The sequence below is a fragment of the Corvus kubaryi genome, unplaced genomic scaffold (assembly GCF_017639235.1).
Source record: "Corvus kubaryi isolate FWS band 111438036 unplaced genomic scaffold, C.kubaryi_AGA036_p1.0 37352, whole genome shotgun sequence".
NCBI classification, from domain to species: Eukaryota; Metazoa; Chordata; class Aves; order Passeriformes; family Corvidae; genus Corvus; species Corvus kubaryi.
In genome coordinates this window covers 2141794-2154711 of record NW_024581114.1, presented here as the reverse complement: position 1 = coordinate 2154711, position 12918 = coordinate 2141794, and the positions used below count along the sequence as shown (strand labels likewise).

The 12918-nt window shown below is 53.2% G+C and overlaps 1 protein-coding gene across 1 annotated transcript in view; it reads right to left on the bottom strand.

The window, feature by feature from the left end:
- Nucleotides 1-635: 635 nt before the first annotated feature.
- Nucleotides 636-12918, bottom strand: part of ACAP3 (ArfGAP with coiled-coil, ankyrin repeat and PH domains 3) — a 71563-nt gene continuing 59280 nt past the window's right edge. The window contains exons 16-22 of the mRNA XM_042031915.1: nt 12538-12642; nt 12015-12098; nt 9758-9850; nt 8986-9206; nt 8763-8872; nt 7334-7444; nt 636-6361 (exon numbers count right to left, since the gene is read on the bottom strand). Coding sequence (XP_041887849.1) covers nt 6214-6361; nt 7334-7444; nt 8763-8872; nt 8986-9206; nt 9758-9850; nt 12015-12098; nt 12538-12642 — 872 coding nt within the window. The 3' untranslated portion in view covers nt 636-6213. The remainder of the gene's footprint in view (nt 6362-7333; nt 7445-8762; nt 8873-8985; nt 9207-9757; nt 9851-12014; nt 12099-12537; nt 12643-12918) is intronic.

The following is a 12918-nucleotide window of genomic DNA, read 5'->3' as shown; positions in this document are numbered from 1 at the left end:
TAGCACAGCTCTACTCCCATAAATGCCTAAAAAATGCTCCTGATTTCAGAATATTCACCTTATTTAACTCTTCCACTGAGTGAATGAGTCCCCCTGAATTAAATCATTGGGATCTATTAAAAAAAACAGAGATTATTCCCCAAATCTCCCTTTCCTGCCCTTGTTCTCCGTGCTATGCAGGACAGAAATCACAAGGCCAGGCCGGTCTTTTTTTCCTTCTTCTTTTATTTTTCTGCCACAGACACACAGGATGGGAGAACCCAGTGGGGAAGGATTGCCCTGTGTGGGGAAAAAAAGGAGGATTTTTCCACGTAGTGCAAGGACAGAGCTCAGGATCCAGCACAGGAAGGGGTGGAATGGGGCAGGGGTGACCTGAGCCTGTCCCTTTTGTCCCAGCCTTCCTCCAGAGCAGCCTGGAGTCATCATCATCATCATCATCATCATCTTCACCACCAGAGAGTCACAGAAACCCCAGCAAAAAAAATCAGAATATTTATGTGCCATTCAGTGCCCCACAGCTCAGCCTGGAGGGTGCAGAGGAGAAGGGAAACAGGTTAAAAAAGGGATTTTAGATCCAGTTAATCCAGGCAGCAAGGCAAGAAAGCCTCCAGCAATAAAAGCCAAGAAGGAAAGGGAAGGATTTATTCAGATTTTTATTAACAGTGCTTCAAGAGACCATAGAAGAGAAAGGAGGCGAGGGGGGGAGGAAAAAAAGGCCGACAGCACAGCAAGAGCTTTGAAATTGTACAAAGGTAATTACAGAGAGAATATCTGGTTTTCCAGAGGTATGGGCAGCACAGGCTGTGTGGGGAGAAGGATTAAAAAACCTGGTACAAAGTGGCACCGAAAGCAGGAGGGTGAGGGAGGGGAGGGGGGGAGGGGTGACAGCGGCGTATTTACAGCGAGGGCAGAGCCCTCAGGGCTCCGGCCTGGCCAGGAAGGGCCTCTGGGCTGGCCACAAAGGATCTCTGACCTGGCCAAAGCATCTCTGACCTGGCCAAAGCACCTCTGACCCGGCCCAAGGATCTCTGGCCTGGCCCAAGGGCCTCTGACCTCCCCAAAGGATCTCTGGCCTGGCTAAAAAGGGCCTCTGGCCTGGCCAAAGCACCTCTGACCTGGCAAAAAAGGGTCCCTGACCTGGCCAAAGCACCTCTGACCTGGCCCAAGGAGCTCTGACCTCCCCAAAGGATCTCTGGCCTGGCTAAAGCACCTCTGACCTGGCCAAAAACGGCCTCTCCCTGTGGCCACAGGACCCGTCCCTGTCCGTGCTGTTGGCAAGGGAAGCTGTGGCAGCCCCTGGCCAGCCTGGCTCAGGTGGCCCCAGGTCGCTCCTGCTGTGCCACCTCTGGCAACAGGAAGATTTCCACCCAAACTGCTCCATCCTGGGAGCAAGGTCCCACCCCAGGTGTCCTCTCCTGCCATCCCCAGTCCTCCTTGTGCCTTGGGAAGCGCCTTGGCTGCACTTCCCCCCTCATTCCCTCCCCATCCAGCTGCATTCCCCCTGGCACAGCCCCAGTTCCCTGGGAGGCTGGGGATCTGAGGGATATGAGCCCCATTCCGATGGAAACAGCACTCATCTGTTCTGGAATCTCCCCAAAAAATCCCCTTTTCCCCTCAGAACCCCCCTCTCCCTCAGCCCCTTGGTGCCCCGCCGCTGTCCCTGTGCCACCCCACACTCACTCGGGGTTGGCAACAGCTCTCCCAGGGCTCAGTGTCACCTCCCAGCCCGTTCTGTCTTTGGTTGAAAGCAAAAATGCTCCGGGCAGTGAGGGACACGTGGCCAGGGGACAGCCCAGCACAGGGGACAGCCGTGGCCAGGGCCACTGGGCAGGAACTCAGTGCATTTCTTCAGGAGCTCCTGGGGTTTTCTTGCATAAATCATGGCCTTGTTTGCTGCTCTGAGATGTTCCTGATCTCTTGATTCCAAAATCCTCCCTCCAGTTCTCTCTTTGAAGCTGCAGCATCATTAATTTGATGACCTCAGAGGGCTTTTCCAACCTTAATAATTCCGTTTTATGCCCATCACAGCTCAGCTTGTCACACTTTATTTTTGTTAAAGGCATAAAATCTTCCAGCTCCACGTTTTTCCTTTAAAATACTCCACGAAATTTCCCATCTCAGAGGCAGCAACACTGAAATAACCTGAGGCTTCCCTGGATTTCACTGGAGAGGGAGCACTGAGGGCGTTGCTTAAAAATCCAACAAGCTGAGCTCATCCCACCTGGAATGAGAGCCCAGAGATCCAAACCCAGAGACCCAAACCCAGACTGGATCCAAGTCCAGGCACTTAGTTACAGGGTTGGTCAAATAAAAGTGAGGATAGGGAGAGAAATATTCACCCAGATCCCCGAAAATTCCAAGGATGGAGGATCCTGGTGGCTGAGGAGGCTTTGGGCAGTGCCTGGCACTCTGCTTTCTACACAAAGGCAAATTCCTCCTGTTAAATGTGGTTAAAGTCCAGAGAAAACACTCACACACCCTTGGGAAAAAAAAGGGAGAGTGAAAAACCAGCAATTTTGGGCAGCAAATATTCCAAGCAGGGTTGTACAACACAAATCCAGCTGCGTTTGAGGCAGGAAAACCAAGAAAATGTTCATTTTCTCATCTTCCCCGGAGCCTGGAAATGCATTTCCCTGGCTGGAAATGAATTTTCTGTGCACCTTCCCCACTCTCCCCTCCAAGGTTTGGAGCGCACACACCCCCCCACACACCCCCCAAGCAAAAATAAAAATCAAAGAAACACAGAAAATAGGGAGAAGTGCCTCCTTAGCGTGTTTTTCCTGGAGAAATTTCAGTTGTAGGGACTGCAGGGTGTTCTCAAGTGTTGGGTTCTATCTCAAATTAGAGGCATTTAATGCCTCATGATGAAAACAGAAAGGGAAGGGGGGAAGAAAGGAGAATTAGGGGAGGGAAAAAAAGGCAGGTTTGGAAAAATATTCCCTAGCAATGCTACAAAAAAAAAAAAAAATCCTGACATTAAATACAGACCAACTGTATTGAATAAAAATTGCACTAGTCCTCTGGGCACATCAATAAGAATAAATTAAATACTTAACAATTCCACTGATTAAAAAAGACAGCACAAAACCCATAACAAAAGAACATAAAACCCCCCAATACTGTCAGGTAGGAAAAGTGCACAAAGTTGCTTTATACATTGACTCTAAATAAAGTACCAATACATGTTAAATAGATCAATTGTCTTGCAAGACGCTGCTTTTTGCATCAATATTTACATTTTTTTTTCAACTTCATCTACTCCAGCAGTGAGTCTGAGCTTCCAGGGAGCAAACTGGCCAGGATTTCTGGCCAGAATTCCCAGAAAAAGTGAAATAAAACGACCCAAAAGTGGAAGCCATGGTTGTCCTTGGCTCACAGAAAGGATCAGTCGGGTTTCTAACTCCTCCTAAAAGGCTGGGAAAACCAATTGGGGTGTTTGAAGTTGCTGTACAGGTAAAAAAAAAAAAACCACAATGACCGTGCTGAAATCCATGAGCAGAGCAGGACCATGGCAGTGGTGAAACTTCTACTTCACTCTCAAGAGCTTTGAAGTACCCTGAAAAGATTCCCAGCGTGGAAAGGGCACGACTCGAGGGGGAATCAGCACCAAAAAACCGCCCCAAGTGATGCAGATCAGCACAAAACGGGGTGCGATTGAAGAGGGAATCCCCTGCAGGAATCTCCCAGCTCCTAACCCGGGAAGAAGAGCAGGATCTTGGATCTGTGGAGCATTCCAGGTGTCCCAGGGGGATGTGGGGGCTGTCCCTGGGCACAGCAGGGTCCTGCTGAAGGCAGACTCGGATTTGGGGGTGGATTTGGGAGCGGGAGCAGCAGCACTTCCAACCCCATCCCAGCCGTGCCAGGAGCAGCCAGGGCACTGCTCAGGGCTGGCTTTGAAACTTTTAAACGCTGGTTTTAAACTTTTAAACCGAGTGCAGCAGCAGCAGCAGGACAAAGAGGCCGGAATGCCAAGGAAGAGGTGACAAACGGGGCCGTGAAGGGGCATCGAAATCTGAGGTGATTTGGGTCAGAAAAAAGACAAAGCCCGAAGCAAAGGAGCGAAAGTGGAGCTCCAGGAGCTTCTGTCCCTGCCCAGGAGACACTGAGGGGGCAGCAGTGCTGGTGACACCTCCCAGGGGGCAGGAGGTGTTAAATCCAGGGAATGTTAAATGGAAAGTGAAGGAGACCCCGGAGCAGCCCTGCCACAGCTGGAATCCTGAGGGAGCCACAGTCAGAGCTACAATCTCTGCTCCCAGAGCTGTCCTCTGAATTCGGGGTTTATCCATCCCAGCTTCTCTGAAATGGAATTGCAGCAATTTCTGCTTCATCCCAGGGGTGTTCCCGAGGCGCTCCTGAGGGTGCCGGAGCTGGGCAGGGATGAACGGACCACGGGAGCTGCCCCTGCTCAGCCTCCACTTCCCACTCAGGAGAGTTCAGAGGGAGCACTGCCTGCTCCAAGACCACAGGAGATTTCCAGCCCAGGCACTGAACAGCCAAAAAGGGGGAATTTTCATTCCCCAGGATCAGTGGAAGGAGATTGTTCATGATTTAAGGAAGCACAGGAGGCCCTGGGGGCAGATTTTGCACTGCACCAGGACCATTCCAGACTCGCAGCAGACACTGAGAGCAGAGCTCAGCCCTGGGAATTGCTCATCCCAAAGGTCCAGTGGGAATCGAGATTGCACAGACAGGAAAGAGCAGCCTGGCTGCAGGAAAACGTGGGACAGCACCTTCCTAAGGAAGCAGGAATTCCCTCGAGCCAAGAGAGACCCAGTGAAGGCTCTTTGTTGTGTGGGAGGGCTGCTGGCTGAGCCCCTGAGGGTGAGCAGCTGTTCCCTCAATATCTGAGGACACAATTCCAGCCCCAGGAACAAATCCTGCCAAGGTTTCTGAGCAGGGCAGCAGCCAGGAAGCAAAAACATCAAGAATTCCAGAGTGGATGGGATGAGAAATGGGATTGTGGATCTGCCGATGGAGTGCAGAGAGTGGGGACCTGCGATTCTTTGTTTCCTTGGAGCCCCTCAAGATCCTGGGATGATCCATAAGGCACTGTGGCCTGACCCTGGAGCCCAGGCAGGGATGTCACCCCCGAGCCCTGACAACCTCTGGTGCCAGCTGCAGTTGGGGACATTGGGGAAAGGCTCCTACAGGAGCCTCCAATCTCCAGACAGGGCTCCAGAGGTCCCCGTGCTCCCTAAGCCCTCCCAAGACGGGATGGGACAGCTCCAGACACACGAGACAGCAACAAAGTGCTCCAAGGAAAATTCCCTCACTCCAGCCAAAAACCTCGGGGAAAAAAAGGAGGGAAACACAAAATTCTGCTGCTCCCTGGAACTGGGGAGCTCCAAAGCCGCTGAGATGCTCCAGCATGTGGGGGGAGAGCACGGAGGGGCCTCATGCAAGTGGAATTCTCCTCCACAGAAACCTGAAGGGAGCAGGGAACCGAGTGGAGTCAGATTGCACCGAGCAGCTGGAGCAGCTTCCCCTCCCTGCCCTGAGCCCATCGCCAGCGACAAGCTTCTCCCAGCTCCAGGGATCAGCGCTGCTGCTTCCAGGAATGCTGCAGGATGGCTGCTGGAAGCAGGGCAGCTATGGCTTTGAGCAGCCAAGCACCCAGGGCAGCAAACGAGGGGAGCATGGCTGGTTCAGTCCTGAGAGCAGTGAAAGGTGAGGAGCTCCCGATGCCACCCGCTCCGCTCGGAGCATCCCTGCCCCAAAACCAGCCCGGGAGGGCACCTCTGAGTTCTCCCAGGGGCGCAGCAGGCTGAGGGCTCCACAATCCCTGCCCGAATTCCAAGCCAACTCTTCAGGGCCAGCTTCATCTGATCCTGGTGTTGGTGGCTCTCTCCTGGTCACTGAGGGCTTTTCCTTTTCTTCTCTTTTTTTTCTTTTTTTTTCCTTTTTTTTTTTTTCCAACTCTAAGCTCCTCTCCCACACTTCCCACACATTCCAGCCCACATGCCAAGGTCTGTGGTTATGCCCTGGGAGGCTCCTACTCCAAAAAAACATAAAAATCAACCATCCAGTAGTCAAGCATGAGAACTTAAAGCTCACAGGGAAGACCCCCTTGGCCTTCCTGCGGGCAGCTCAACCCGAGGGGTGCAGGCATCAACAACAGACCAATCTGCAAGGAAAACACCGAGATATCCAAGGATGGGGCTCTCCAGGGATTCAGCCCAGCTCCGGGGCAGCAGAGGGGATGGGGACTCGTCACTAACACTCGTCGATGTTAAGGCTGATGAACTCCTGGATGCATTTCCTGTACTGCAGCTCCGTGGGGCTGTTGCTGGGATATTGGCCCGGCTGCCCGAAGGGACCCTCTGCTTCCCGCATCTCCTCGTTCATCCGGGCCAGGCGCAGCCTGCGGCGGGACACAGAGCACGGGGGGCAGGATTTGGTTATTCCTTCCCCTGCTGCTGGCATTTCCCAGTGTTTCCCAGTCCCCAGGTGGTGTTTCCCAGTGTTTCCCAGTTCCCAGGTGGTGTTCCCCAGTCTCCAGGCAGTGTTCCCCAGTCCCCAGGCAGTGTTCCCCAGTGTTCCCCAGTCCCTAGGCAGTGTTCCCCAGTCTTTCCCAGCGTTTCCCAGTGTTTTCCAGTTCCCAGGTGGTATTCCCCAGTCTCCAGGCAGTGTTTCCCAGTCCCCAGGCAGTGTTTCCCAGTGTTTCCCAGTTCCTGGGCAGTGTTTCCCAAGGTTTCCTGGTGTTTCCCAGTCCCCAGGCAGCGTTTCCCAGTCCTCAGGCAGTGTTCCCCAGTTTTTCCCAGCATTTCCCAGTGTTTCCCAGTCTCCAGGCAGTGTTCCCCAGCATTTCCCAGTGTTTCCCAGTTCCCAGGTGGTGTTCCCCAGTCCCCCCCAGGCAGTGTTTCCCAGTGTTTCCCAGTTCCTGGGCAGTGTTTCCCAAGGTTTCCCAGTGTTTCCCAGTCCCTAGGCAGTGTTCCCCAGTCTTTCCCAGCGTTTCCCAGTCTCCGGGCAGTGTTTCCCAGTCCTCAGGCAGTGCTGCCTGCTGTTTCCCAGTGCTTCCCAGTCCTCAGGCAGTGCTGCCTGCTGTTTCCCAGTGCTTCCCAGTCCTCAGGCAGTGTTGCCTGCTGTTTCCCAGTGCTTCCCAGTCCTCAGGCAGTGCTGCCTGCTGTTTCCCAGTGCTTCCCAGTGCTTCCCAGTGCTCAGGCAGTGCTGCCTGCTGTTTCCCAGTGCTTCCCAGTCCTCAGGCAGTGTTGCCTGCCGTTTCCCAGTGTTTCCCAGTGTTTCCCAGTCCTCAGGCAGTGCTGCCTGCTGTTTCCCAGTGCTTCCTGGTGCTTCCCGGCGTTTCCCGGCGCCTCCCAGCCCCGGCAGCACTCACAGGGTGACGATGTCGGCGTTGGCCGCGGTCACGGCGATGCTCAGCGGGTCCTGCCCGTCCCCATCCACGGCGTGCTGGTTGGCCCCGCGCTTCAGGAACAGGCACACCTGCCTGCGGGGGCACAAAGGGCCCTCAGGGCAGGAATTCCAGCTCCAGAGGCACAGAATTCCAGGAGTCTCCACCTGAGTGTGTCCCGACTGTTCCCGCAGTGTCTCAGCAGGGACACTGAGGGATTCAACTGCTGTCCCAAAGTCAGGTTTGAACCTGCTGATCCCACATCCTCCTCTCCCTGAGCTTGCATCCAACCCTTGAGCAATTATCCATCCCATGATTCCATGGATTTGATTGTCTTAAGGATAATTGCCCTCATGATGGCGCATAGGGGATAACCAGGCCCCTGCACCCCCATTCCTTTCTCTGCAGTGTTTCCTGATTTAGGCCAGCCTAAGTGAAGCTGTGCCTGCCAGTATTTGTAGAGTTTTGCCTTTATTTAGGGTAAATTCAGTGAGAAAAGAGAGAATCCCACACTGGTTTGGGTTGAAGGGATCCCAAAACTCATCTCATTCCATAGGCAAGGACACCTCCCACTACCCCAGCTTGCTCCAACCTGGCCTTGGGCACTTCCAGGGATAGGACACCCACAGCCTCTCTGGGAATTCCATCCCAGCCCCTCCCACCCACACAGGGAAGGATTTCATCCCAATATCCCACCTAACCCTGTGCCACATTCATTGATATGCTCTAAAAGCCATATTTTACAAATCAATTCCCTAAAACCCCCTCAGCCCTGGCTCTCTGGGCTGAGGGGATTATCCAACTCCGGGTTATCCAACTCCCTGGGTTATCCAATTCTGGGTTATCCAGCCCCCTGGGTTATCCAATTCTGGGTTATCCAATTCTGGGTTATCCAATTCTGGGTTATCCAGCCCCCTGGGTTATCCAGCTCCCTGGGTTATCCAGCTCCCTGGGTTATCCAATTCTGGGTTATCCAGCCCCCTGGGTTATCCAGCCCCCTGGGTTATCCAATTCTGGGTTATCCAACTCTGGGTTATCCAATTCTGGGTTATCCAGCTCCCTGGGTTATCCAATTCTGGGTTATCCAGCCCCCTGAGTTATCCAATTCTGGGTTATCCAGCCCCCTGAGTTATCCAATTCTGGGTTATCCAATTCTGGGTTATCCAGCCCCCTGGGTTATCCAGCTCCCTGGGTTATCCAATTCTGGGTTATCCAGCTCCCTGGGTTATCCAGCCCCCTGGGTTATCCAGCTCCCTGGGTTATCCAATTCTGGGTTATCCAGCTCCCTGGGTTATCCAATTCTGGGTTATCCAGCCCCCTGGGTTATCCAGCTCCCTGGGTTATCCAGCCCCCTGGGTTATCCAGCCCCCTGGGTTATCCAGCTCTGGATCCCATGCCAGGGATCCAGACTCACCCGGTGTGCCCCAGGTACGTGGCGTGGTGCAGGGGGGCCCGGCCCCGTGAGTCTCTTTGGTTGACATCTGCCCCGTTCTGCAGCAGGAATTCACAGGCTATCAAGGAGCCCTGGTGAGGGGGAAAAGGAATTTCCACATCAATTTATCCAGCAGGATGCACAGGCCGGACAATTCCCGTGCTCCAAACCAGAGCCAAGGCCTCACGTTCCCAGCACAACGTACCCCCTTCACAGCCTGGATCAGAGGGGTTTTGTTCTCATCCTCGTCGTTCACCCAGTTGATCTCGGCCCCGTGGGCCAGAGCTTCTGCCATCAGGGGCAGGTTCCGGGCCTGAGCTGCCCTGTACATCAGCAGGCCGGGGTGCAGCTCCCTCAGATCCTCCAAATCCGACGCCTCCTGCTCGATCTCGGCTTCCCCGCTGCTCTCCTCCGACACCTCGCACTCTGCCAGGCAGGGAAGGGTGGGGAGAGATCAGCCCAAAGCTTCCCACTTCATTTTTTATATCCCTGCTCACCCATCCTGCCTAAGTGAAGCTGTGCCTGCCGTTATTTGGAGAATTCTGCTTTGATTTAGGGTCAATTCAGTGAGAAAACAAAGAATCCCACACTGGTGTGGGTTGGAAGGGACCTAAAAGCTCATCTCATTCCATGGGCAGGGTCATCTTCCACTATCCCAGGTTGGTCTTGGACACTTCCAGGCATGAGGCAGCCACAGCTTTTCCAGGAAATCCATCCCAGGGCCTCCCCACTGTCACAGGGAAGGATTTAATCCCAAAATCCCATCTAACCCTCACAGGGAAGAACTCCCTCCCAAAACCCCATCCAACCCTCCCCTCTGGCAGGGCCCAAGTTGTTGCTACGATATACAAGCTCTGTTTTACAAATCAATTCCCCCGAACCCCCTCAGCCCTGCCTCTCTGTGTTATCCAACACTGCATCTCCATCCAAGAAGATCCCAGACCAATCCCTCACGCCCTTCCCCGTGTGCCACCCACCTTCCTCTGTCACGCTGTCCACCACGGAGCCGAACACCAGGATGTCGGTGCTGCCATCGGTGCTCCCTCCCAGGCCGCTGTCACTGCTCAGACCTGCGGGGCCAACAGGACACAAACCAAGGCCACTTTAACACCCAGGCCCCCCCAGAGCCAGGCCCAGCTGAGCCCACGGGGGGACAGGGCAGCGCAGGACGTCACACACACACTGCTGGCACAGGGACAGGGGCGCTGCCACCCCGCTCAGCCCCCAAGGAGAAGCTCTGCAAAGCCTCACGGTGGCCGTGTCCCCACACTGCCCTTCATGCAGGGATGCTCCAACACTGCCATGGCACTTGGGGGCTGTTGGGGACAGCCCCTGCTGCAATCCCTGAGGGATTGTGACGGAGACTGGAGCGGAGCAGCAGCAGAGACAGCTCGGCAGGAGGTCGGGTGGTGTCACGGGCAAATGAGGACACCCCTCTGCTTTCAGCACTGACCATCCCAGTTCCACTCTGGGATCTCTCATTTGTCACTGGGGCACTTTTTTGTTGATGTGGTTGGGCCAAATCACATCTTGAGCCAAACTCTTAAAGCTCACCCACCTTCCCAACATCTCTTCCCTTTCCCACAGAGCTTCCAACCTTCCCTGCTTGGCCACTGAATGCTACAAGAGCTGACTCCATCCAAGAAATCCATGGATCACGGAATCCCAGACTGGTTTGGGTTGGAAGGGATCTTAAAGCTCATCCTGCTCCTAACCTGTGGGCAGGGACACCTTCCACTATCCCAGGTTGCTCCAAACCCATCCAACCTGGCCTTGGATGCTTCCAGAGATGGAAGTGAAGAGATGAAGCCCCTTGTCCAGGGACACACACAAGGTGCCAGTGGCGGGGAAACTTCCTCAGCCCACACCCAAAATTGTCAGGAAAACGAGAGAAAGGAAGGAAGAAGCAATGCAGGAATTGCTCCTGCAGGAAGAAGGGTGGCACATCCCCTGTGCCCTGAGGGGTGGCACATCCCCTGTGCCCTGAGGGGTGCCTGGCCAGCCTTGGGAACTCTCTCTGGATTCAGCTTCTTGCTGCTTTCACTGCAAGGCCTGGGAGTGTCCATCCCCCCAGAACTCCACAGGTTCAATCCCTATGCCCTGTCCTCAAACCACTGGGATTAGGAAGGAAAACAAGCCTGGAAAAGTGTTCCTAAGCCAGCTGAGTGCTCTGTGAAAGGAATAACAGCAGGAAAGGCTGCAAGGACCACAGAGCTGAGCCTGGAAAAGCACGGCAGAACCAGAAACCTGAATTTCAGAGGGTGTTGAACTCCCCAGAGCAAAATCCCGGATAAAAATCAGGCTCTCCATGAGTTCTCCCTAAATCATGGATCACGAGGAATCCTCCAGCACTGCTCAGCAGCCAGGGGAGGGAATGAAGGCACAACAGGAAAGGTTTCAAGCAGCCCAGAGCACGAGTGGTTTTTTTCAGAGCTGCTGCAGATTTTTATAGAAAGCAAACCCACGGCCTGGGGAGGAAGGAAAACGTGACTGCAGCGAGGCCTCATGGCTCTGCTCCACATTCCCAGCACAACAAGAAGGGAGGATCTGGCTCAGGGCACATGGATATGGATACATCACATTCCCAGCTCTGTTCTCAGGGATAAAGTTGCTATTTTCTTCTCCAGGAGCAAGACAAGGCTTGGAGGGATCTGAGGGACTCTGAAATCCTGCAATTCCCATGGTTTTTGTGGACTAAAAGCATGAAATTCCTTGAAACTGGAACAGCCCTTAAAGCCCTGATGCAGACAAGCACTAAAGCCCCTTTTTCCTTGATTTCAAGAGATAACGTGGACATGGAGGAAAGCCGGGGAGTTTCTGCTGTGCTGAACTCAGGGTTATAAATATTTATTGTAAATTCCTACAAGGACAAGCAACTGAGCCAGGAAATTCAGTAACTCCTGAGCTAAGGATGATAATGGAGCACAAAAACTCTGGGATGTGGAACGCTAAAGAAATAAAATAAATAAAGTTCCTATCTGAGATCCAGGATTAGATCCTCTGAGGAATTTATTGAAAGGGAATGCTTTTATTTATTTATTTATTTGTTTATTTATTTATTTATTAAAGGGAATGCTGGAAAGCCTAGGAAGCATTTTGCCTGTGGAAAAACCTGCCCCAGCCAAAGGAGCTGGAATCCCTGACCAGAAATCCATCAGTGCCTCGGAATTTTGGGGTGGAACAAGTGAAATTTGGGTGTCTCTTTTGCTGCTGGCTGCCAGAGCGTCACCTTACCTCCGTCCAGGAGGGACCCAGCGGGACCCATCCCACTCCAAGGGCCACCTGCCAGCGGGTGCTGCAGAGAGATGTGGCTGGCACCTAGAGGAAGGTGGACGGGAATGTGAGGGGAGTTCATTGGCACAAACACAAAAATTAAAAAAAAAAAAGAGGAAAAAAAAAAAAAATTGTCCGCAGCGAGACTCAGCTAAGAAAAAAATTTAAAAGTAATAATTAAAAAAAAATATGGAAAGCCAAAATGAAAAGCAAAATTAAAAAAAAAAAAAGCGAATGGAATGCGAAGTTTGGGAGTAAAAGATGCTGGGGGGAAAAAAAAAAAATCCCCAGAATGCCGAATGGCAGTGGGATATTAAAACAGGTGCAATAAAAGAGCAACGACGGGGCTGGAGTTTGTGCAACCAACTCCTCATCCCTCTGCTGGAATGTTCGGAATGTTCACCCTGTCCTGGCATAGCTGGCCTTGGCTCTGGGGCAGTGGGAGAGCTGGCAGGGAAGGGCAGGAGCTCTTGGTGGCACTTACTGCGAGGGCCGGAGCCAGCCCCGGTGTCGAAGTAGGAGAAGAGAGAGTCCAGCTCATCCGGGCAGAACAGGGAATCCCGGCGGAATTTCCTCTCCAGGGTGGCTGCTGCTGGACACAGGAAATTCGGAATTAATGCCGAGCAAAGGAGACAATTCCCCAGCTGTGCTTGCACACCCAGCACCACGCTTGTGGTCCCAGCACAAAACATCACTAATTGCTGGCCAAAGTCATCCCAGAGCAGCCAGAACCTTCCTAGGAACCCAAAATATCACAGATTTCTCACCAAAGTCATCCCAGAGCAGTCAGAACCTTCCTAAGAACCCAAAACATCACTAATTGCTGACCAAAGTCATCCCAGAGCAGCCAGAGCCTTTCCTAGGA